Below are 27,312 nucleotides of genomic sequence, written 5' to 3'. Positions count from 1 at the left end.
AAAAAGGTATATTATTGGTACTCATGTCATATCTTGCGGAAATTCCTTAACATTGACACAGAACATAATACACAACAAAGTCAAAATGCGGAGGCGAGACGCCGGTAATTATGTTGATAAGCACTGCACTATTACTTGATAGTAATATCCGTAATAGTGTATGTACTCCGACAAAATTGCCGTGCCGCCGGATGGCGGAGGGATAGGATAGTGCAACAAGCAAAGGCAAACACAAAAAATGCTCTTTTTTCACAAAATAAATTTAATGAATGAAGAGAATGCAAAATCTTATCAGTAAATAACTCAGTTTAAGCCTCAACATATTAACAACATTCTCACCAGTTCTATTATCATTTATCAGACATCAGCAACTTTTTTTTAGCTCAGTTGATATTATTTCCGCAACATGATTTTCAGGATTAACTTGAATTACATTTTTCCAATCGTCCGTATCTCGAAAAACAAGCATATGAGTAGTATAATCACCATCCACAGCCAGAGCTACAAGAACGTAGTGCTCAATTTTATTAAATTTCAGCATCTTTAAAAGTTTGTGGCCAGCTTTCCGGCTCCAACGGTGTTCTGAGTTGAATTTATGAGGTAGAAGTTTAACTATATTTTCTGCAGCAGCAAGGGAGCTTTTTGCCTTAGATCCAATTTTGCCCGGTTCACTTCTAGCATCAAAATTGTATTTAACTTCAAAGATCACGGCGAAGTTGCCACAACGCCCCCAAACATCAATGTTGGCATAAATTCGACTGTCATATTCACCCAAATAATATCTTACTCGATGTTCCATCTCACAGTTCTCATAGTCAGTATGAAGCTTCAAGATTGCCAATATCTGGCTGCATATTGAACCTTCACTCTTACACTGCTTAGATCTAAAAATACATTTCAAGTCTTCACAGAGTTTTTCTAGATTTTCCTGAAACTCTGTAGAGTCTTGCGTGGGTAGTGACTTGAAGATCTGTCCGCAAGAAGTAAATTTTGACTTAATAGCTTCTGGAAGCTCGTTATGGTAATCCTCCAACATCTGATGGTAAATATTTTTAATTTCGAGATTTGGGATTCTTACATGTATCGTCTCTCTCCCTTCAAATTCTATTACTGCCAAATAACCTCGTTGTAAGAAAAAGTTGAAAATTCCATTTGGGTACAGGTCCATTTCCTCACGATACAGTCCGAGAAGATGTTCAACATTTATTGCCGATTTATATCGTATTGCAATGGTACCAGAATCACCATACAACAGTTTGTGAAGAGCAATCATAATAACCTCATAATTCTTGAGTATTGGCAGTTTTCCAGTCAAAAAACCTCCGTCCGTCCAAAAACACAAATTGACCTTGTTCTTATCCTTATTTATCTCTCTTATGTAGTTAAGGACGGAGAATAAGCAGTATTTTTTACCATAATAGGAAGGCTCATTATAGCCACTGTAGTTTGCGTTAATGTGGCTAATTATCTTCTTGATCTCAGCATCTCCCTGTGGGCCATAGAATTTCCTCACTAAAGAATCAACCTCTCCACCAGTCAACCCGTAATATTTAGAAAATCTACGGTCACTCAAGAAGTATACCGCCACTGTTTTGTCCATAGGTGACAGCGTAGAATATTCAAGTTTGCAAATGCCAGTGAGCAAGGCAGCTTGAAGTTTTAACTGTTTATCTGCTGACTTCAAAATCGAAGATAGCACATTAGTGATAGTAATTCCTATCTTACGTACTTGACTTTCAGAAACCCCATGTTCCATGGCGGCTATACCAGGCTTGTCAATTTCATCTACCAATAACACTGGGTCCCTCCCCCAATGTATCCTCAAGCTCTTAATCAAATCCTGCAAACCAAAAATCACTTCCATCACAGAGAGACTCTCAACTTTATCATCACTGTAGCTAAGCCAGTTTGTACATGTTTGTTTTAAATGGACATGTTCCGGATCACCAGATTGAAATTCTTTACTATTTTTAAGATAATCGTTTTCCAAATAACCATCCCTCACTTTCATAGCACAATAAAATATTGCTCCTGACTCATTTTTGACATTACAGTCCTTGAAATTGAAGAAAACCACTGGATGACGCCCAAAATGTTGGATGACAAAGTTTTCTTGTTTCAAGATCAAACATTCTTCATATTGTGTGTCCGCAAACTGCCTAAGAAACACTTTCATGTTCTTTGAGGGATTTGATCGTAGTTCCTCCATTGTTGGGTCCTTTGTAACATCTTCTTTTGTCTTTGTATTTTTATCTTCGATGTCGCAGAATAAACGAATCATACTAAGGTTTACAGTTTTGCCAAATTTTGATGGTGCAAATATCATGGCGTAGGTTGGTTCCTGTAGTAATTCCTCTGTGAGCATTGTTTTATCCACAAATCCGTCCAAGCTGGCAACATCTTCAAAGCTCTGAGCGTTTAGGTCGATGACAGATCGCTGTGAAAGAAAAGAAGCATTACAGTTACCAATTAGCACAAGCATTAGGGAGCAGAGTTGAAAATTTTATGTTGATAGATAAAGTTACCTCGTTGGAAGCGGATTCTGTGATTGTTACATTGTCAGTTTGAGTTTCCCAGTTTTTTGTTGGTGAAACCTGCATGCGAAAACAAACAAAAGTCAATTACTTGAACTGGAGAATAATGTAGGTAAGTGGTGTAGTGATCCCATTTGTAATTTGGTTTTATGGCAGTGCAATTATAATTATTAGGGGCTGGGGTTGTGGTTTTGGCAATAGACGTGAAGATATTGTAGCCTAGTCAGACAACAGACAACCGACCTTCTTTTACAGTCCTAGGATTTATGGCGGTAGTTGCCTATTGTCGGGGTATTTAACTCCCTGATAACAGGGCTGGTAGTAAAACCAAATTATAAATGGGAAAACTATACGTAAAAAATTGGAATAAATGTAAACTTACATTCGACATCTTTGCAACTGAACTGACGTCGTCTGCCAGCTTCTTCCGTTTACAATCAGGTGAAGACATCAAGCTGCAAACACAGATCATAGTAGTATACAGGGTCATTATAAATGATTGTACCATCGTAATAGGCGTTGGTGGCTTAGTTGACTGTGCCGCAAGCTTCTTAACATGTCGATGCTTAACCTTAGTCTTTGGCTTAACATGAGTGAGACTAGTATCGCTGGCGGTAGTGGAAATCAGTTTAAGCATGACCAGCAGATTTTTTTAAGTGAAAACTTCTTTAGGCGCACTACATACATTTTATTCCCGGGCAGTGAATAATTAGTTTCATGCGACACGGTAAAATCGTAACGCAGCACAAGCGAAAATCGTTCGCAGATCAGCGCAAATCGTCTACAAACGACACGGTAAGCTAAAATCATGGGAGTCGAGATTTTTTGTGGAGCGAGCGAAAAACAATCAACTGTGCGTCACTTGTCAGTTTTCAATTTTCAGTGATAATTGTACTATTCCGGACACGGAATCTTGGCCAACATTTTTTTGGCATTTCTAAAAAAAATAATGTAAACCAATCATTAGTGTCATTAATAAATGACAATTATTAAAAATCACTTTGAAGTTTTTATTCTGACATCAAAAAAGCAAAGAAATTGCAATATTTGAGTCAAAAGTTTGGTTATATTCAATAAAAGCCAGTTCACACATATTTGTCAGTTAAATGTCACTTATGGCCAAGATTCCGTGTCCGGAATAGTATGTCGACTTTGAAAAAGCATATCACAGACTTCGGTACCTTCCCCCATTTCATTCTAACCTGTATTAAAATATGTTTCTCTTTGTTATTACAATACGTATGTCGTTTTGATGTTTCGCAAATGTCAATTTTGAAGTTTGAAATTAATTCAAAAGTCTGAACCTGTGGTCTGAACTGTCATAAAACTTTCTGAATTCGTAAAATAGAATAATTGCAATAATGAAAACCTGCAGAATTTGTTCTACTCCTTATAGTTCTTCAAGACAAGACTTATCTTTTCACTGGTATGTACCTAAAATAGACGATTCTTTACAAATACCGAAGACCTGGGTGAAAAAATGATTTCAGTTTTCCAAAAAAAACCTTAAGAAACAAATGGATATCAGTGTGGAAGAGACAATCAAAGTTGCAAACGATGCGGTTATTTGTTCAAAACATTTTCAGAATTCTGATTAGGATGAATGTAAAAAACCATGCAAAATTTTAAAAAGGGTTTGTATAAGTATCTTCACAATACCTGAATTTTCCTACCACACCTAATGCCCCCTTTAATCTCAATTTCGCAGAAGAACATTGTAGTGGCAACAAAGGTAGAGCGTATAAAACTTAAATATTTAATTTCTCTTTCATAACTTACTTACCTATTTTTAAAAATTGTTAGAAAATAAAACTACGGCTATTCAATCAGTAGATTCGAGATATAATGCAGATGTAACAGTAGAGCATTTTAGTAGCCCTCGAAAAGCAAAACGACATGTAAATATGATCCAACATGTTGACGAGCAAAGGGAAATAAATACACTACGAATGTCAGTGTTTCACATTAGAGTGAAAAAGGCTTTAGACGAATTAGTCATTCTTAATATGTTCAAGTTCTAAAACAATAATACTTGATAGAGTTGACGGTTCAAATACTCTCGAACTATGCAAACTTCAGAGAAACAGATTAGAAAAAAGATGACACGAATGACAGGAGAGTAATAAATAATTGATAGATTGAGAATTTATACCAATCAGAGTCGGGGGACTCGCTAAAGGATAGTGCTAATACCCAGATAATGCGTTGAGAGCGACAGAAATAGATGGTGCGTCTTGTGCAACTATGATGGTTGTACGCCGTATCCAGTACTAATAAATCCATGGCCGTAACAAACTAGCTGAATGATTGATTCGGCTAACCTCAAAAAATCTACCCTTAACTAGCGCCATCTCTTTAAAGATATTAAACCACAAATCAACTAAATTGCCACAATTATTTAAATTTCCTTGAATTTCATCAAGGTTGAAGTACTAACATGGGAAAATAGTGCGTTGCATGTGGAGAAAATAACAACAGTTATTTTCAAATTCCCAGCAATCTCCAAACCAAATCCAAAATTGATAAAATTATATGTAAAAAAACTAAATGAAACATTTCACTGTGATACATGTCTCTTCTTTATTATCTACAGCAACTCCTTGTTACGATTAGTTTGGCTTCAAGACCGTCGACCGTGGGATCTGTAAATTTGTGGGGCTTTTAAAAAACTTGGCTAATATTACCACACAAATTTTATCATAGGTATTTAATTCCAAAAAATCCTTGGCAACCACTGGTTACTACTTTGCATCCAATTTAATACAGAATTTCATATTTACCTGTGATAAACACAAAGATAAAATTTGTAAAGTTATTATCCAATTAGTAATGAAACCAACTTTAAACATTTGTTTAAAAAAAAACAGATTACATAAAAACGAAATCCATTCAGAATAAACTCACAAGTAGGAAGGTTTTAAAATTATAAACTTACGAGAAAGGTATTCTCTTCCTGCAGATAGATAGTTTTACTTTTAATTTTTCTACTGTGCTCTATCCATTTTCAGATTTTGCAAGTCCATTTTATATATGTATATAACGGGTGTTTTTTTAAATTTGGCGTCGAAGTAGGCGTTGAACTGTCGATTGTGAACGTACTATACAGGTTACGGATCACGGATCAGCTGTTTAAATCTTACGCTTTTACACGAGTGGTGAGCTCTCAATCGACTCTCCACCGCCTACTTCGACGCCAAATTTAAAAAAACACCCTTTATTAGTGATGGATAAATGACCGGTCATTTATTTTTGGTCAAAGTTGACCGGTCCTTGATCGGTCAATTACCAGTCATTATTGGTCAAAAAGTAGGAACTAGTTAAACATCACAAAATGATTCTTTCAATGTCAAGGATTATTTTAATACCAAATAATGGTTCTTAATTCCATTTTTTTATTATCTAGATTTATTGATATTGATAAATTATTGTTCTAAAATTGTGTAAGTGAGGTTAAGTTTGAATTGTTTGAAGTTATACTTTGTTTTTTCTTTAACATACTTGCTTGAATTTGAACTTCTTGTTAATTTAAAACGCTTTAAAACTTTCAACACAACTGTGTGTGTATTTTCAGTTTTTTAGTATCTTTTAAAATACTTAAACATTCGTTTAGAATTTAAAAAAGTAGGTAAGTATTTTATGAAAATAAAAATATATTGTATGTCAACACAAAAACCACTTCTTCCTAATAGATAAAAAGCTTAATAATCAATGATCTTTATTAAAGTTTTAGATGTTTCATTGTCATAATCCATTTCTTCATTGTCAGCAGCTACGTAAATGAAATCAGACAACCCAACATAACCTCATCTCATCGGTCAAACAGTCATTATATCCTATAATCTTCAACATTATAAGCGGGAAATTTAAATTTTAAAAATGACTGGTCAAATTTGTCAAGTCATCGACAATTATTGACCGGTCAAATGGGTCATTGACAAAGTCAATTACCGGACCTCACAACACTATATATTATGTTTCATAATTTGATTATTGTAATTATTAGGTATTCTTACGTTCATGAAACGTATTCTTGAAAATTTATTTTTCATGCCGCCGGCCGTTATCGACGGTTTTGCATGATTCAAAATCCGCCGGGAACGTAAAATTCCCGGCCTAGTACTTACAAAAGTGACCGTGGCCAAGCAGCATTGAAATATAGCCAACAGACTCTGTTTAGGCTCAGGGACGCGAGGGTCGCGGGTTCGATTCCGCTTGTGAAACAAATTTTTTATTTTTTAAAAATGATTTAAATTTGTCGGCATGAAAAATTTTGTGGATTACACGTCCAGAAAATGTTTTGCGAGTGCTCGTGTTGCTTCGCCTCGGCTGAACCGCCTCGGCTACGCAATATCACTCACACTCGCAAAATATCATTTTCTGGACTTTTGATCCAAATAACTATTGCGTCAAAATGACAAAATAGAAAGTGTTAACCTAACAAAATAAACACGTTATGTGATTGTGATTGGATAATTTCAATTCAAATTACATTTTTCTTTTCCATTTCGCTAACAGATGGAGTTGGTTAAGGGTAAATTTTTTGAGGTTAGCGGAATTAATTGCTCTATTGAAAATCCGAGCTTTGTTACGGCCGTAATAAGCGCAGCGCAGTTCAGATTTAGTAGGCCATGGAACCACAAATTTAATAGGGAGTTTGCGTTCTATATAGTTTATTTTGTCTATGATGATGGAGATGAAGTGGCGATATCTAGTGAAATTTAGAATAACCACACATTTAAAAAGTTAAATATCAGGTTATGTTATATGCCATTTCATTGTCAAAAACTGTCAGTTTATACTTTTTCGTCGTGGAACTTGATCATTTCAGAGTAAAACGATGCAAGAATTACAGAATTCGAGGTTCTAAGACGCTAAATTTCCTTTAAATATGTACGTTTTTACACACGCAAATATGAAGAATCACAGCAAACCCGCAACGAATCGGAATTTCGTCGTGGACCTTGAACATTTCGGGGTAAAACGATGCAAGAATTACAGAAATCAAGGTTTTAAGACGCTAACTTTCCTTTAAAATACGTTTCTACACACTCAAGTATGAAAAATCACAGCAAAACCGCTCCGAATCGGAATTTCGTCGTCGAACTTGATCATTTCGGAGTAAAACGATGCAAGAATTACAGAATTCGAGGTTCTAAGACGCTAACTAATTTTTCATGTTCCTGCCATAGTGTCATAAAAGTATAAACTGACAGTTTTTGACAATGAAATGGCATATAACATAATCTGATATTTAACTTTTTAGATGTGTGGTTATTCTAAATTTCACTAGATATCGCCACTTTATCTCCATCATCGACTTGTCATTTGGTTTACTTTTTTTCGACATTTGGGCTGGCCATAACATATAGTACGGGGTGATCAAGAAGGACTGTTTAAGTTGGCAGTACAATTAAGAAAATTTTTTAATTGGGTTATTTATAACACTGCAACTGGATATGTTTTGTTGGTTTATTTTACAAATATCCGATATAGGTATAGCATTAACAACGAGAAGCCACCAACAACCGGAAGTTACTCCTGTTATACGATTTAAAACACAGAACACCTAAGATAAGAACTGATTTCCCTATGTTAAAGGTTGGCAACGGAAAATACAGCGCTCCTGGTAGTCCAGTGGCAAACTAAATGACCGCGGGAAAAATTTGAACGCAACAGTCTTTATAGTGCTCCCTTTTTCAGATATAAGTTTTTTTTAGTTGTCAAGATATTAAAGTGTAAAAAGTAAATTTGGTTTTAAAAAAACCAAATATACTTTTTCACTTTAAAATCTTAACAATTTTAATAGTAGGAAAATAAAATTAAACACATATATATTTATTAGTTATATATTGAACGAAAAACCGACACAAATAAGAAAAAAATGTAACAAGATAAAACTCTAAAAATTCAAGAAAACAGATAAACAACAAATTAACATTCACTTGAAAAAAGTAAAAAACAAATCACAGTACTATTTACATTTCAGTCTTAATATCCCTCGGATACTGCGGAATACTTCTACTCGCGAATTTACGCTTGTTTGTCAAAACTTCACTTTCACCTGTTCCACAATAATTATGGTCTTGAAGATGAAAACTGGAAATGCTGTCCATTATTTCACCATCTTGAGAATGTGAGGAAGGTTTTTGATCCAAACCTTTGCAAACCGCGGTCAATGTTGTAGACTGATGACATCAACAACTACAAAATCTTCATTTGCAGAATGGTCGTAAGGTTTTGGTACAGAACCGGTGTTTAAACGATCCTTTCTTTCATTCCCAAAACTATTGCCTCAAAATGATGTTCACAAATTTCCCATGCACCAGTTGATGGATTCTGTATATTTACAAGAATACTTCTTTCGGCTAACAACTCCCACGACTGAAAAACTTTAGTTTACACAGTTTACATATCAAGTATGGCACTAATCCGCACTAATCTAAACGAAAACTTTCGGGAAATTTGCCAAGCATCCTTGGCATAACCCAAAACGAAACACACAACACATCACACAAGATGGATGCTAGTTCGCAAACTCGCAAAGGCGCAAGCTCACAAGAGTCACTAGATGACAAGAATGACATTTGCCTGCGCGGTTTATTCAAAATTCCCCCTCTCGCTCCGCGCCCCGCCGGTGGCACCCACACATTTTCCGCTGCCATTTTGCCAATGCCAGTTTCACCCCCCTGATTTAAAATACGATCCAGTGTTACCAACTTAAACAGTCCTTCTTGATCACCCCGTATAATTCACAATAAGTGGCATCGCGGTAAGCGTTGATTCTCTAAAGTGAGCTTTATGTTATGTCAAAAAATTTAGTAAACATGTGAAACCGTCATTACTTTATTCTGAGGTTATGCGTTACATAATTTTGACATGGTTTTCACCCACAGCAGAGATAACCCCAAGACAAATAATACACTTTTCATAAATGAAACAAGGAAATTCCAAATACTTATAACAAGAAAATAAACACAAAACGATTCCAATGATAATATCAAGGCCAAATTAAAAGCGAAATTTGGATGACGATAATCATAGGTTTAATGGAGCTGGCCATGGTTTAAGTCAAAAGCACAGAACACTTCTTGTCAAAACACTGAATCAATCGATGCACGTTATCAATGCGAAATGATGACGTAGTTAATACCAACCCAACAGAATTAATTTTTTGTAGTTAGTTTTTCTTGCAAGAATATACCGGGTGATCAAGAAGGACTGTTTAAGTTGACAATACAATTAAGAACATTTTTTTACTCGGCTATTTACAACACTGCAACCAGATATATTTTGTGGGTTTATTTGACAGATGTGACGTAGTAATAACGACAAAATTGTAGGTTATGAGAGTAAAAATAACGGCAAAAAGAAATCAAAGTTGGAATTCGGAATCATGATCTAAAAATTAACTAAAGGAAATTCTCGAAGTGCTCCCCATTTTGCTCTAAATATAAATTAACTCTTCTCTGGGACGATTCACCAGCATGTGTAATTTAATTTGAAATGTCAAATTTGACTTGTCACTGATGCGGCTGTCAGTGTGAAGCCGTCAACAACCGGAAGTTACTCCAGTTGTACCATTTAAAAATAAAATTCAGCATTACCAACTTAAACAGTCCTTCTTGATCACCCCGTACTATTGCGAGCAAAAAAAGTGGGACATCAACATCACTGTCTTGAATTTTAATGTGAAATGACCCTTATCTGTTTCTAACACTATTTTGAATTGATTGACGCTTGTCATTAAGTGTTGTAGGTTGTAGGGAATGAGTGTAAATAAGCACGTAGTGAATATTTATTTAAAAGTCCCAATCAAAATTTACCTTTATCAAAAGAAGAGGGCACTTGGAAAAGGAAAATAGAAGTATAAAATAAAAACTGTCAGCTAGAATAGTGTCAAATTTCTATGACAATAATTAAAGCCAAAATGACAATAAAGCTTGAACTACATCGAATTTTTCAAAACTGACAGAAATTTGATGTCCCACTTTTTTTCCTCGCAATAGTACCGGGTGATTTTAAATGAATGTGACTTTTTTTCATAGGTTGGTAATATTATTGTTGGTTATTCTGCTTTTTAATGTGATAGTTGACATAAACATAGGCGTCCTCGCCATTTGACACAATTTATGAATACGTAAAATGTCAAAATGACGTACGTACGCCAATGTGTTGATTAAGGTATCAATTAGACAGTTGGCAATGATTTAAATTGTCAAAAATTAAGATAACTTTATATTAATAACATAATTACATAACATTTTTGTTTTATAATACAAAAATTTCCGATAATATTGCGGAATCTGGAAAAGTGCCCCAAATGCTTGCAGCGTTTCCACGTTGAATGGCAAGGGAAATCCTCTCGAAAAGGAATTTCTTTGATTTTGAATCGCCTGATTCCGCGATAAGTCGGTTTCCGATGACATTAATGAAATCGATGGCTTCTTTGTCAAACAAAAAATTTTTAATAAAAATAAAAAAAATTATTGTCACTGCCAAAATGAATGAATTTCCAAATCCGAGTAAAGCATCAATAAGCAAGCAGACGAACCAGCATATTTTAAAGGCTTTCAACAAAATAAAAAAATTAATTAAAAATCATGGAGATAATGGAAACGCAAGAACGAAGAATACACAATTGTAGAAGCAGTGGTGGGTGTTTTTTCGGTAAATTCTAATCTAAAATAAAACTTTCCGTGAGTGCTGTACAGGCTTCAGTTCAGTCCCAGAAGTATGTAGGTACAAAATTTCAAATGAAGGGCAGGACAAGGCTTAAGTTTCATTCACATTGGAATAATTAGTACGTAAAATTAGTACTCTCAATTAACACGAGAAGTATAACAAGTGCGTTTGCATGGACGCATTCACAATGCTTGTAATTAGTACGTCTACTTTGTACGCACGATATTTTGTACGTTACGGAAAAGTTTGTATACTTCTAACTTTGCGCATGCGCAATTTGAAATTTTTGTTTTACATGTCAAAGTGTCGTCAAACATAACATAAATGTATAAATTTCTCGTCCATTGCAACTTACTTTAACATTTACAAACAGTACAAAACCATGTGTAATACCCTTGCTGCCTTGTAGTCCAAATAGTTCCAAATTTTTAGCAATTTAGCGTAGCAGTTCCCTGTAATGCATCAATATCCCTGTGTAATAACAGATGGCGGTTCCCACTAATTACTTTCAAAGCCAGTCGATTAATAAAGTACCGACACGATTTGACGTTTAGATAAAAGGCAACCGTAACGATTTTTTCGCTACAAGAGGCGCTGATATCGCTATTTTGACTGGCTTTGGCATGGATTTATTAGTAATAAATTACTAATTATTACTAATAAATTACAAATTATTACTAATAAATCCATGGACTTTGGTGAACAAATGTTCACCAAAGCCAGTCAAAATAGCGATATCAGCGCCTCTTGCAGCGAAAATATCGTTACGGTTGCCTTTTATGGAAACGTCAAATCGTGTCGGTACTTTATTAATCGACTGGCTTTGATTACTTTCAAAGCCAGTAGATAATATAAAGTACCGACACGGGTGACATTTAGCATGACCAACTTCATTCATATCCGCTTCGCTTCTATATGGCCGTTTCAATTTTGAATTTTACATGCAATCAAATGTTCCCATTTGATGGACATCTACTAGCGACATCTCCTCCACAAACAACCAAACAAACTAAACATTAACTGAATTTGACATTAACGTCAATTAATTAACGTCAAGGTCAATGGCCTCATTTTTATGTTATTACTGTTATCAGCCAATTAAAAAAAAACACGAAGACGAAAATGTTGGGTTTAATTTAACTCTAGATGACAACACCTCTGACAACACTAACAAAACACATTTTTAAAGGTAAGAGCACTATTTATAACTTCAAAACTTTTCAGTCCAGTGGTTTACTGTTCAAGCTTAGTCTTCAAAGAATCCATTTATTCTACAAAAATATTACTAAGGACTGGTTTCGCAGCTGTTTTAATAATAACATTGCATACTGCATACGGCTTTGTGGTCTGCACAGGAAAACGCTGAATTTTGAAGGAGGTGATCATACAGCAAGTCATTCAAATGAGTACATGATTTCTTATATTGTAGAAATGGTACCTAACAGTTTTTGTACTATATTCGCAATTCTCAATAATGCCTAAAAATGAATCACTGGGATACAGCAATTGACTCTGATTTTGAAGGGCTATTAATCTTAACAAAGATCCTAGTATGATGGTGGATAAAAGTGACATAAAAGATAACTTTGTCAAATATGTATTGTATATGTATTGTTTTGCAGGGAAGAAGCAGGTTCATTTTCATCTGGGGACTGGGTCAGGATATGAATTCGTACAAACAACAACAGGGTTCTAAAATAACCAAAGAAAACATTTTGCATGTTGTATATTTTGGATCTGAATTCCTACAAATACGAATGGAACAGCATCTTTAGTGAGTGTCACTTTTTTTGAAGATGATCTGTAATTTTGTTGAGATCTATAATACCATTTAATAAACTACCTTCTATAAGAAATTTTATTATTCAAAAAATACTACAAGATCTTTTAAGAGACTTTAGCCATTTGTTTCTCTGATCAGAATCGCTTGGAAATTGGAAAAAAGGCTTCAAATTTCCACAAATAAAACACTTTCTGCCCATTTTGTTAAAAAAACAACTTAATAGTCCTGAATTTATTTAAACTTTAGAATGAATAAGTTGTCAACTTGACGGAAGATGGCGACACATGATGCACGTTTCATGGACTACTTTGCGGGAACAAATTTTTGCTAAATTGAGACGGCCATATAGAAGCGAAGCGAATATGAATGAAGTTGGTCATGCATTTAGTGACACTGACAGCAACAGTAGCGATGGGTCCGACAACAGATGTCGCTACTTAAGCTATTTTTAAATTTTGCCTTTGATTTTCACGGAGTATTTTAATGTCTTTTTGTTGCAAAACGGAACGATGATTGAAAAAGACAGATTCACATATTAAAAAAATACATATGTTGGAATCGCATTCCATCTCAGCACCTTTTTGTCAGATCTCCCTTCAAACTGATCAAAGGTAAAATGTTTCTAAAAATAGACGAAATTTATTAAACTATGTATGTATGAAATTTAAAGATATGAATGCTCTTGTATGAAAATACTAACTTCGCAAAGTCGAACGTTTTCAGATAATTTTCTTCGTCCAATATTTAGAATCCAAGCCTTATATCGGCTTTTATTCGGTAAAAGCTTACTCCAGAAAAGCTTTTGCAATTAAGGGCACAACAAGACGGCATTATTGCTGAATAATTTTCAAATGGACTTTTTAAATTTCGAGCGTCAATGTGATAAATTCGCGATTGTAGCGCCTCGAGCGGAATTCTAATCGTTAGTGGTGCTGTCATCCGAAGCTGTCACCCGTGTCGGTACTTTATATGTATCTACTGGCTTTGATTACTTTGCTTAATTTTTCATTGTGAATACTACTAACTGTACTAATTTCTGCGTTTTCACTTGCTAATTTCAACACTAATTATTCCAATGTGAATTAAACTTTATGAGAAACTTTAGCATCCATGACTTAAGGCCCATACACAATGGCGTTAATGTTACGTCGATGTTAAAACGTTAATGTTAACGTTAGATCTAGAAATTCAAAATTACATGTATTTCATTGTGGACCGTTCACAATGACGTTATGATGAAAATTAATGTTGCATGATATTGCATGTTATTGTTCTAGAAATGTTCTGGATTCTTAACGTTACATTCTAACATTAGCCAACGGAAATAGTTTATAAAAAGTACTGAAATATAGTCCATTTTCTAATTATAGTCCGATGTATCAATTAAAAAGCAGAATAACTGTCATATTGCTATCTCTTTTCAACATAATGTAAACAAACTATGGAATTCTTGTACGTATTGTATTAAGCGTGTCTCACTATGCATCTCGCTTTAGCATGTACGATTAGAGCAAGACGCGAATTGTACGTTTATTCCACTAGCGACGTCAAATTTTTAGGTTACGTTTTAACCACGTTATTTGTGATAATTTTGTTTAATTTTGCTTGAAATGTCCTCCGAATGATGCCAACGAAAAGCATGTGGACAGATCCTTTTACAGAATTTGTAAATTGCAAAAATAATATTGGAATTGCGCGAAAACTTGCAAGACTGCAAGTTAACAGGTAAGGGGGTAAACTAATTCATAGAGAGTTGTTTTGTGTTCATGGCGTTGCCAAAACAAAATGTAGGAAGAAAGAAAGACAGTCTAAACGCGGTTGTTTAGTGCTGTTTTCAACAATTTTTAATATATCTGACCTATTAGTTGATATGTAAATAGTTATCAAAAGCGTTTTGAAGGGAGCGGTTTTTTGAAAGATAAAATTAAAACGGAGGAATGAATTTGCAGAAAGACCAAGAAAGCACGAAAGAACACAATATCTGTCTCATGTTGCCTAAATAAATTTTCAAATATTGGTAGAACCATGCACTGCTGTCAAATGTCGAAAGCAGACGCAGGTCATGTCGACTTCTTGATTCAGACTAAGCTCATCGGACTATAATAAAAAAATGGACTATACATGTAATTAGATCTAAGGTTAACATTAACGTTTTAGTGAACGATATTTTTCCGACGACCACAAAAAAAAAAACGCTAATATTCGGCATCCCTTCAAACTTCAAATATCATTCGGCAGAGCTGCGGACAAAATAATTATGCCGTTGCGCGGAGATAGATATCGTTAATCATCGGCCCGTGTACAATATAAAAACACACAGCTGTCGGCCAATCAGATTTCTCAAATTTTTCATTGTACACGGTTAGGCTGTTCGTTCGTGTTCGTGTTGAAATCGTTTGCAATTTTAAATTTTCACTAAAGAAAAACCGTGTGAAATGTGCCATATTTCACAGTGGTCGTCTGAAAAATACATTTCGCGCGAAACAGAAATAATAAAAGTGCCGCAAACACATACCTAGTTCAAAAACAGAAAAGATGGACAACAACGTCTAGTACAACCCAAAATCACACAGTTAGAGCACAGAAACACAAAAACACACAGTAATTCTTCAAATCTTCACTCCTCGACTCCTCTGCTGACAAGTGACAAGGGAAAAGTGTAGGATCTAGGGTGTAGGGTAGGGAGACGGGGTATAACTGAGATACATGACCTTGAACATTAATTGACGCAAGCTCCATCTATACCTAGTCCACGAAACTTACGTATTGTTTAGTCAAGATACAGTTTGGCCTTGCAGTTTTGGTTCAGCGAACAAAAGCTGGCTCAAGGGTCATGCGCACGGGTTATGCGTCCCACTCTCCCACTTCTAGACCGTGCTTCTAGATGTCCAACGTCGGTGATAAATAGCCAGTCGCCACTATTTGTGTAATTTTATTATAATATTAAAACAGTGTTTGTAATAATCATTATTTCAAAAATCATAGGCGTTGTTAGTTAATAGTCCTAATACACATTGTTGCTACATTATTACCACATGAACCTTGGTACTTTATAATTAATCGTTAGAAAAATAATTCTTATGATTTTATAAGGAATATAGGTATATATGCCCTAAGATCATAAGATTTTTTTAAGGATTAGTTATTAAGTATCAAGATTTATGTGGTAATAATTAGTAAATTGAACTTAAAATTTTACTTTTATTCGAAAAAGGTACCTACAGGGTTCGGTGGTGTGTTTCCTAACTAATTATTTCTCGGGACTAAAAATAGATGGCGTCGCAAACGCAGTTTTTATTTCAAGTAAAGAGTGGGACATCCGTATCATCCGTGGTGTAGGGCAAGGGCACGTGTCACGTGTAGGGCATAGATAAAGAAGTAAATAGATGGCTGTCTCTTCAATAAATTTGTGCAACGTTTTCTGGTGCCATCTGTAGTAGTCTCTTAGAACCAAAACACAAAATGGAAGAGCGAAAATAGGGATCTGTAATATAGTACAATTCACAGGTACAATTGATTCCCCGTGCCCCTCGCCTTTACTCGCCCCATTCACCTTGGAATTAATAATTTTATATTGGGTTAAATTATTGATGAAAAAAACACTAAAAATAAAAGAAACACATTATCCGTTCACCTGACATCAGCACTGTCAGTGTCATTTTTTATTCAAATTGGTCGAATGTACAGTCGTTGACCAAAATAAAATAGGACAAAGTAAATTTCGATTGTGTAATTCGATATTTTTGCGAAATCCATCTCTTAGGAAACAAAAGTGTCAAAAATAAAAAAACAATTCTGATAAGTGTCATAATTCGACAATATTTCAAAAACTCACAATCATTCAATTGAACATAGTGACAGTGACGAGATGACAAGTGAAAAACCACAACCTAACTTTTTGTAAATCAATCGTCAAGTCGGTCAAGTCTAATCAAGTTGTAATCTGAGACACATACGCCTCAGTTACACTCGTAACTGTGAAACTGTCTAAGGTGTAGGCAAGGGCGTAGCAATGATTTTTTGTTGGGGTGGGCCAGATTTTAAATCACAGACAGATGATAGATAGATATTGCAGATGTATCTTGTTTCTGATGTGTTTTACTTTTTTTCTGGGGTGGGCCAGAAGGATTCTGGGGTGGGCCGGGCCCACCTGGCCCCCCCCTTTGCTACGCCCTTGGGTGTAGGGCCACAGAATATCAACAAAATTAAGACTTTGAAAACCCATATAAAACAATGGAGACACTGACAACACTAGCGCTGCACTAGCGTTAGGCCAAACTAAATTACCGAATTTACTCGTTAATCCGATCAGGAATTTCCGTTTAAAAAAGACGTCGATTTGAAAATTAATTAATAATGTCATTATAGTATTGCCGTTATAACTTTTTATCTGCTCCGCCCACTAAAATTGACCAATCAGAATCAAAGCCAGATTCAATCTGTACAACTTTTCATCACATTTGCCACGTAAAAAAGTTAAGGTTAGAATTTTGCTGTCAAGTCCACAATTATTGTTTTAGGTTCTAAAAAATAAAATGCCATTAAGACAATTCGAATGTCAGAAATTTTTACCGTGTAAATCAGATCGTCTTAACAACCTATTTGATTGGTACTATGGCGGACAAAAAATTTTGAACGACTTGTTATTCCTTTGACATATAAATGTAAAACTGGCTTTATGGTCAACTAACCTTATTTTTTATTTTTGCCTTTTTTGTCATGTCACCAGTGACAGATTAGTCAATCATATATAGATTAACACAAAAAATTGGTGTGCCTATCTCGGCTCACGAATGGTGAACGTGGATGAATCTTAATCGTTTCGTCTTTGCCGTCGAAATTGCGAAAGTCGCTGTAGCCCCTAGGCTACCGAGTGGTGTAGAACGTAGATACGTATATATATATACGTATATATACGTATATATACCTATAGTCCAGTCAAATAGGGATTCAACCTCGGAATGAAAGATAATAAGCTGCAAATTTGTATAAACCTTTGTTTTGACATTTTATAAGTTGGCTCAAAAGTCTCATAGAATCTCGTGTACGCGAGTCAAGATATTGAAGGTCAAAGGTTGCAAAAATCGGTTTTTTGTAAATATCTCGTTTCCTTCGCTCTAAATGACATTTGGAGTTATTAGAAAAGTTGTAGAGCATGAAATTCTCTATAAATTTGGTCTTAAGCAATATTTTATACATTTAACCGTTCTTGAGATAGAGCGCAAAGAGTGGGGAACGTTTACCCGTATGTGTGATAACGCTAGGCTTCATTACATATTAGATACTACGATTTGTAAAGCTAATTATTTACTAAAAATATTATAATTATGAAGAAACCTTAGTTATTTACTAATTAATATATCATATTTCTAGATATTAATGGTAGGTATTATTCATAAATCTGCTTAGTAATATTGACTTCATTTATATTAATAATAAGATATTACAATGAAATAGTTTAACTACATTTTAATTAAGAGATTAGCGTAAATCTATTACGATTCAAGTTTAAATGTGAGGGGAATTTTTTCTGTTATTTTTATTATTAATAGCAAGCATGCAGCTTAATATTCCTCTTGTTCGTCACCGTCTTCCTTTTCTGGTCGCTCAACTTGAATTTCCAATTCATTATCATCATCCTCGTTGTTTGTTATATTCTGGCATATTCACTTTCTACTTTAAGATCATCTAGATATGATGAAACAATGAGGCATGCTTGTCCATTACACTGACCACAAACTGAGGAGCATTGCAAGCCTAATTTTCTACATCCGCAACTCGAACCACAGCCTTTCTTGCAATTGCAAGATATTCTATAGAGCAGTTCTTCTGGTGCAAGTGGTAATAATGTTGTTGTCGGTTCCAGGATGTCATTTTGCAATATCCACCCCCATTCCTGATGACATGATTGAGCTGCTGCATTTGTAGGTGGAAGAGATGATAACTGCATCGGTTTGTTGAGTCTTGTTGATTTGATGAATTGCGTATATCGAAAATTGTCAATATTGTGTTCTGATTTTGGAGCATTATACATTGCTAAAAAGACACGTACCCCATTTTCAAAAATGTTTCTAGAGGACAGTTTTCTTGCTGAAATACTTGAGCTGATTGATCCAAATTGAAATGTTTTTCAAACATTTTAATAATTGATAGTAATATACCTAGGTATTCAAGAGTTTACACATTTCAAAGAAAAAATACTTAATTTCTTTGCTACTTAAAATATAACTATGATAGATAAAAATATAATTAAAATGTACCTATTTAAACTATTCCATATTAATAATAAATTAAGTACCTAAATATTATTAGAAGGATGTCTGATTTTTATGAATAATACATAGGTATCTATTAATATAATACCTATATCAATTAGTAAATAATTAAGGTTTCTTTATATTATAATATTTTTAGTAAGTAATTAACTTTATAAATCGTACTATGTATTGGAGTCCATAGTTACCTAGCGTTATCATCATACGGCTTAACGCTCCCCACTCTTAGCGCTCTATCTCAAGAACGGTTAAATGTATCAAATATTCCTTAAGACCAAATTTGTAGAGAATTCTATGCTCTACAACTTTTGTAATAACTCCAAATGTCATTTAGAGCAAGGGAAACAAGATATTTACAAAAAACCGATTTTTGCGACCTTTGACCTTCAATATCTTGACTCGCGTACACGAGATTCTATGAGACTTTTGAGCCAACTTATAAAATGTCGAAACAAAGATTTATACAAGTTTGTAGCTTATTATCTTTCATTCCGAGGTTCACCCCTTTTTTCGCCTTATTTGACTGGACTACTATCTAGTTCTTAGAGGTTTAGCATCAACACAAAATCAGGAATGTCTTCATCATAGATGAAACCAAATTTAGTTCTATTTATCTCAAGACAGAACGTCCCAACAGATTGTATTTTGGTATGCAAATATCAAAAAATTCAAAGTACAGATCAATCCACAATACTAACAAATTATAACATTTATTTATTAAACTTAAAATTAAAAGTTTAAAATAAAAAAAAAAAAATTACAAATAAAACTGAAGAAGTCAATATTTGATCATTGCTCCATTTTGTTGTACAACCAAGAGCAATCTATTCCTCATGGACAGGCACAGATTTCGGTGATAGTTCGGGGGTGCTCGTTCTGTTCCACGGAAGACACCCGCCTTCTTCCAGAACCTGGACGCCGAACCACCGTCCCAGTGTGTTCCCACTTCCGCCTTATGGCATGGATAGTGCCCTTCGATAACCCTAAATTCGTCGAAATTTGCCCATACGACATACCCCTCTGGTGAAGGGTTACTATTTTGGCTTTAGTAAAATCAGATACGGCTGGCATTGTATCACTAAATTATTATAATAAACTTGATAGACGTTTACTTCAAACCGTCAATTTTTCGATGTAATTTATAAACGTCATAATAACAGTAAAGCTTACAATGACAATTTTTGATATGCCAAAATTTGATCGTTCAAAATTTTTTGTCCGCCATAGTAACTAAGAAAATGAAATGGGCGGGGCAGATAAAATGTTACGTTGTTCTTAGTATAGTAATTTTGAATTTTCTACTTTCTGTCAACGTTTCATCAATAAATTCTATAAATTGTTCTACAAAATAAGTTACTCCAAACCAGTATCTTGAAATAATTTTTCGTTATCTTTTATTTGGTAAGTTATTGTTTTCTTTTTGAAAAAGTACGAAATATGGTTTTTCAGATCGCAATTTTTATTTTATTTATTTGGATATGGGAAAAATTAGACATAAATGCTTTGTAAACAACTGTCGCTGATTTTATAAGATCGGGGATAAAAAATAAACATGTTTTTTAATTTCCAAAATTAGAAGAACAAAGGAAACGATGGATAGAAGCTTTAAATGTTGCACGACCCTTCAAAACAGATAATGCCTTTATTTGCGAGAAACATTTTAGCAACAACTTTTTTACAAATACTCAAAAACACTCCATAAATACGCCCTGCCGTCGATTTTTCTTCATGAAGATAAACAAACTTCAATGAAGAATGTTAAACCAGCTGAAAAAATTGAAAATTCTACGATTACTGAAAATCCTACTGTAGAGAATCTAATCCCTCTTGTTATGCCCAAGGCTCAAAATAGACACCCAACAAAATCTTCTAGTGTGTTGCAACTACTTGAATGCAAGAAAGTTAGTAGTCTTACTTCAAAAGGTAGAAAAACATATTATATGGACCGAAATCAGCGAAAAACAATTTCAAAATTAGAAAATTTTTTGCGTGATTCTAAAAATATCTCCAGAAATTTTAAAAAGTTACCGCAAAATCAAATTATTGAACATTTAGAACTACACTTCAATTCCATTTCACTCGCGTTTTAAACTAGCCCACTCATGCCAAAAAAATCCCAATTTACACACGAACTCGTTTAATAAACTACTAATTTGTTGTATATGTTAGAATTTCTATTAAAATGTTTAAAACTTAATTAGTCGTTTCTAATACATATATTTTTTTTAAATACAAGTAAGTATCAATTTAAATCAAATAGGCAACTAGTTATACAGAAACTAGTCAGATATGCAATTTGTTATACATTAGTTTGGCCTAACGCTCGGGCAGCGCCACTTGAGCGCATCCCCGAAAATGTAATCCCACTTGACAGTCTAACTATAGTTTAATTGTCTGTGTGTAGGGCACGGTGGGGTGTAGGGGGGTGAATCAACATAGGACGTATCATGGCCTACTAAATCTGAACTGCGCTGCGCTTATTACGGCCGTAACAAAACTCGGATTTTCAGTGGAGCAATTGATTTCGCTAACCTCAAAAAATTTACCCAAGGTTGGTAGAATTGACTAATTTGTATAGAAGGTTGTCTGGTTGAAAAATGGGGGGAGGGGGGAAAAGTAACTCGTGACGTAAAATCAATCCAGAAATTTTGAGTGTTCGAATAGAACCCAAGGTTTATAAGCTCCCTGAAGTTTATTGGGTGGCTTTTTGGGCTCTATTCTAGTGAGGGAACACCTAGTATAGTCCTACAGAAACTCTAGTGGAATTCGGCTTTGGTTGTAAATATAACAACAACAACCGAAGAACAAGATTTTATTATCAAGTAATAAATGTTGTCATAAATACAACTACCACTACCTGTAACATCCCTGCCTGAAGCTAACATTGCAAACCCCAAACTGACAACCCTCATTAGCATTTATCAGTAGGATTTATTGCTGCAGCATAAAATTCTATTTTTCAAGTGACAAGCATAAATTTACAACCAAAGCCAAATTCCACTAGAGTTTCTGTAGGACTATACAGAGTGATCAACAAGAATCCAAATCAAAGCAACCGTTGCAAATTATCGGTCACGTCGTAGCAAAATCATATGCACATAAGCGGTCACAACATGGGCGTAGACAATTTATGGTCTCAAACGCTACTTAATAAAAAATGATACCTTATGAATTTTAGACGTTGGAATTATAATTGTGCATTTTATTATTATTACAAGATAAGGGAAACAATTTATAAGATTAACAAGAGCAACATTTTACATTTGTAAGAGTAAGTAAATTATCATCTTTATTGCCAAACGCGACGCCACTGGTACGGAGATGCTTCGTTGAAATGTCACATTTCAAAATTCAAGGTTGTAGTTGTTGACAATTTAAGTGATTTAACCTAAAAAACAAATCTTCGATTTCGGCAAAGTTTACAGACGTTTATTGAAGTTGTAAGCAATAATTATCCCAGAATAATTTGTAAAATGGGTTTTACCATTAAAGAGAAGGCATTTTTATTAGATTATTTTCGAAAGAGGGTGAAACAAGAAAATGAAGACTGGCATTACTTTGTACCCCCTTACACCGAAGAATTTCAAGCCAGATGTCCGAACCTGATGGTATTGGTTATCAAGTTTATCAATGTCTTAAAATTATAGTGCCTAATTTTAGCAAATCATAATCCATCATTAAGAAGAAGTCAGGTCAGTCCTTAGTTCAAATTTTAGAAATGGTGCAAAATGTTCAATAAATTATCAAGGAACATCCATCAACTTCCATAAGGCGTTTAAGACAACAAGTTAAATTGTGTTATGGCAGTATGGCACTTATCAGAAAATTTTTAAAAAGGATATTAATTTGTTTCCCTTTGTGTGTTGCAAGAAATAAAACCCACACATTACGTTAAACAAATTGACAGTTTCATAAGGGTTTTTGAAATTATGAGAGGCGAGTTTGATTCTGTCTGGACCACAATGGAGAACATTTTGAGCAGTTTTTGTGATAACTTCTTTTTTGACCTTGGAGTAATTTAAATGTTTTAAACACTGCTAGAAAAGATACGAGTAAGTTCGCAATTACCCAAAAATTAGAGAATAATAACTTTTGCCCTTTTCTTACAGAAAACAACAAAACAAAGAATTGTGAAAAATAATTATTTTTAAAATGTAACTAAAGATTGTGCCTTATGAAGGAATTTTGTGTAACTGTGTTTTTTCCGTTATCAATAAAAAATAATAATTAATTATAACTTTCTTTTAAATCTATTATTCATGAATTACAAAAAATTTATAAAGGCAATTAATAATAGATTTTTGAGAGGTAGGCAACCAACAAAACCAGTGTGCACAGCAAGTAAATAAAAGTGTCTGATCCATGTTAGAAATACGTTTCGATAAAACAAAAGATGAGGTAGCACTCTTGATTTGGTTTCTTGTTGATCACTCTGTATACCTACACGAAAAAAATATGGAAAAAAAAATTTCAGACAAAAAAATAAATTATTATTATTTTTATTATTAACGGTAATACAATGTAAACAAAGATGTACTCGTACATCATTACCTTGCAATGTTACCGTAGTGGATTTAAAATATTTTTTTCGATTTCCAAAACTTCTAAATTCACTATTGTGCAGGATTAGATATTGGTAGTGAGTAATCTTGTACTTTGTGATAATATCTACGATTAGAGGTAGCTGTCATGCGAATTTAATACATATATTTCAAAATAATTTTCCTGTTAATTGCCAGTTCAAGGACCGCCAAATCAGCAATTAAGTCCAATAGAATTTTTTAAACATTTTTCTGACGTTTACGGTAGTCTGTTCTACACCGTAGTGCACCGTTAGTACGCTATTTTTGGGACACCCTGTATGTCAAAATTTGAAAAAATAAATTTTATAACGAACAAAAACAAGTCGGCCTTTAGGCCTCTTGCACACGGACGGTTGTTTCACCGGCTGGTTGTTTTGCCGTCCGGCAGAAAAACCGGTGAAAAATATTTAACATCTACAGGGTTATTCTAAATGATTATAGTCGAAGTAGGCCCTGCCCATGTTATTACGTTTTTGCCGCTCTCATGTGAACTGTCAGTTGTGTCGCTGTCACTGTCATTTTTTAGGTGAAAAGTGCGGTGATGAGGATTTTATTTATTTTTGTTAAATTAACGATTGAATCCAGAAATATTGAGTTGTTCTACAATCAATTTTAAAAATATTGAGTTGTTTTGCACCCAATTTAACTCATCATTTTGATGATTTTTTTATGTGGAGCGGCAACCATAAATTTTACATTCAGTTTTCACGCCTACTTCGACTACAATCATTTAGAATAACCCTGTACAAATTAGTTAATTCTAGAGGTACTTTCATATTTGGTGGCGGAAACAAAAGACTGAGAAATGTCACAAAATTGTATTGTCAGTGTCAAATTTCTCATAAACGCCGTAAAAAGGAATGTCTAGGTAAATTTAAATTTTCGCTAAAGAGATTGAAAAAATAAATTCTAAGGAAACCAATTTTTGTCAGTCCTTCAAAAGGAAAAGTTATTCTCATATAATCAAACGTATTACAAATTATGTCTCTAGTTCGACGATTAATAACTTTCTTATTGCCAATTTGCTGCATTTCTGTTGAAATCACGAACGTCTTTGAGAAATTTGACACTGACAATACAAATTTGTGACATTTCTCAGTCTTTTGTTTCCGCCATCAAATATGAAAATATCTCTACCAACCTTGGGTAAATTTTTTGAGGTTAGCGGAATCAATTGCTCCATTGAAAATCCGAGTTTTGTTACGGCCGTAATAAGCGCAGCGCAGTTCAGATTTAGTAGGCCATGATACGTCCTATGTTGATTCACCCCCCTATACCGTGCCCCACACCAGGGGGTGGAAACTGTATAGGATGACCTTGGAATCAAATTTACTTAGAGGAGACCGTGGAGCAGTGTTGCCAGATGATATTTTTAGATATCCCTAGACTGAAGAATTAAAAATCCCTAGAAATCCCTAGATGACCTTGACTAAAAAAATTGTCTCTGCTGTCAGCTGTCAACTTTGTGTCATGTTACTCGTGTTTTATGTTATACTTTTGTTGCAAATTTTTCTCAAAATGCTGATTTATAGCCTGTACCTGATACATGTGCTTGTCCTTACAAATAATGCTCAACATTTTATAATGTGCTTTAATCTTTCCGTGAAACATGATCTTCCAACAGTTCCAAACTTTGCGCCTTGGTGACATTTATTATCGGTAAAGTTAATATCACAGGTTATTTTTTTTAAAACAACTGTCAAAGTATTGTCATGTTGGTATGAGCCACTAATTATTTGATGGTTATTAGGTGTTCTGTGGTTATTAGGTTGGCAACGTAAAATGTCAATTGTAGTATGTCAGCCATTTCGACGTGAAGGCGCTTGCGATACTGAAGCCACAATTACAATTTTAAAATAAAAAGTAAAATAAGTTTCCGAAAGCAAGGATCTGGACGACCTCTAACACAAGGAGAAAAATTAGTTATGAACCATGTTAATGAAAGAAAATTATTGATATAACCTCAAATGTAATCGAGGGAGATTTTACGATATAGGTACTCGTAGGTGCTCTGAAACTAAAGGTTTTAGGGTGGTACAGCTGGTCTTTGAGGGAATTTTGACACTGAAAATCATATTAACTAGTTAATAGATATACGTATGTTGAAAATTGTTTTTAAAAGAATGGAGCCGCGGTGAGTGCCATTCGTCATCTCGACTCTAGGGGCGAACGAATAAAAAAAAATGAATCAAATCAATTGATTCAGTGAAACGAATCGAACTTTCCACCTCTAAATTCTATAACATGCAAAAATCCCTAGATTACAGTAAAATCTGACAAAAAATTTAAATAAAACTATTCTGAAATTAATTCAAAAAACCATGCTTTTACTATATTTTTAGAATATTTGCAATTATCCCTAGATTTGCCGGAAATTTAGAAAAAATCCCTTTTCCCCTTGACCACATTAAAAATCCCTAGATTCGGGAAAAATCCCTAAACATGGCAACCCTGCCGTGGAGGGAGAAAAGACTGGAGATAGCACTAATTCAAATAAGTGTACCGGCCCGCGAAAACTACAGAGTCATAAAAGGTTTCTGAATATAGACGCTAGGCCAATCGCTTCCTTCGCCTTCCTTCCAGGCGCATTGTGCTTCTTTATCTAGCGCATTGTGGACTGGGCCATAAAAGGTTGTTGCACGTGCTTTTAGAGGGTTCGGATTTTTAACATGGGAAGCATAGGAAATGCCATCTCCAGTCTTTTCTCCCTCCACGGAGGAGACAATCATAAATGGCAGCATCGGCGGCAAAAATGCATTGTCACCAACTTTATGTTGGTGTAACCACAAAAGTGACTAAAAATTTTGAATATTGCTAACTGCTGATGCAGATATAAATAACACGCTAACAACCAACGGGTTAATTGACATTAATAATGTTTTTCTATAATTGATTCAAAAAATTGAAATTCACGCATAGTTATCTGTGCCTGAAGTGGGTCATTTTCTGACGTGTATTTTTTTTTTTTGCATTGTTAGTAAGATCGAAACCATAGAAACCATACAAAACAGTGTGTGAAATGCAATTTCACGCACTGTTTTTTATTAGTTACCTAGCAACATGGTCACTGAATTGAAACTTCAGAGTTCCTTCTCATTCATAAAAAACACTCTCTTCGCGCACTTAATATAAAAATAACTATTTTAATTCATAATACATATTTGTTTTTATTGTTTATTTCAGTTTTTAGTTAAGGTGAAATGTAAAAAACAATAATTTGAAAATATATGTTTTGTGTTTCTTTTATTTTTAGTGTTTTTTTTCATCAATAATTTAACCCAATATAAAATTATTAATTCCAAGGTGAAAGGGGCGAGTAAAGGTGAGGGGCTGTGAATAGTACTATATTACAGATCCCTATTTCCGCTTTTCCATTTTGTGTCTTGGTTCTAGGAGACTACTACAGATGGCACCAGAAAACGTTGCACAAATTTATTGAAAGAGACAGCCATCTA

The 27,312-nt window shown here is 34.4% G+C and overlaps 1 protein-coding gene and 2 long non-coding RNA genes across 6 annotated transcripts; 2 read left to right on the top strand and 1 right to left on the bottom strand.

Annotated features, from left to right (window-relative positions):
- Positions 1–237: 237 nt before the first annotated feature.
- LOC138130719 (uncharacterized) lies at positions 238–15,661 on the bottom strand. Of its 2 annotated transcripts, none has more exons than XM_069047343.1 (4): positions 3,040–3,309; positions 2,917–2,989; positions 2,526–2,594; positions 238–2,437 (listed from the first exon to the last, which is right to left on the bottom strand). In XM_069047343.1, the coding sequence occupies exons 1-4, from the start codon at positions 3,123–3,125 to the stop codon at positions 365–367; spliced, it is 2,301 nt and encodes a 766-aa protein (XP_068903444.1). In that variant the 5' UTR covers positions 3,126–3,309; the 3' UTR covers positions 238–364. The 2 variants fall into 2 exon arrangements, with proteins under 2 accessions (XP_068903444.1, XP_068903445.1); XM_069047344.1 differs by lacking the exon at positions 3,040–3,309 and adding an exon at positions 15,515–15,661 and having other exon boundaries at positions 239–2,437.
- Positions 12,088–13,072, top strand: LOC138130721 (uncharacterized). Of its 3 annotated transcripts, XR_011159635.1 has the most exons (3): positions 12,088–12,405; positions 12,462–12,784; positions 12,839–13,072. It is a non-coding gene; the product is annotated as an uncharacterized lncRNA (long non-coding RNA). The 3 variants fall into 3 exon arrangements; XR_011159634.1 differs by having other exon boundaries at positions 12,462–13,072; XR_011159636.1 differs by having other exon boundaries at positions 12,446–13,072.
- A 6,211-nt stretch (positions 15,662–21,872) lies between the features above and the next one.
- LOC138131361 (uncharacterized) lies at positions 21,873–24,993 on the top strand. The gene is made up of 3 exons (XR_011159790.1): positions 21,873–22,882; positions 22,935–23,326; positions 23,384–24,993. It is a non-coding gene; the product is annotated as an uncharacterized lncRNA (long non-coding RNA).
- The last annotated feature ends 2,319 nt before the right edge of the window (positions 24,994–27,312 follow it).

The sequence above is a fragment of the Tenebrio molitor genome, chromosome 5 (genome assembly GCF_963966145.1).
Source record: "Tenebrio molitor chromosome 5, icTenMoli1.1, whole genome shotgun sequence".
Taxonomy (NCBI): domain Eukaryota; kingdom Metazoa; phylum Arthropoda; class Insecta; order Coleoptera; family Tenebrionidae; genus Tenebrio; species Tenebrio molitor.
Note: the sequence above shows the minus strand (reverse complement) of the source record. Positions and strands in the feature narration are given on the sequence as shown.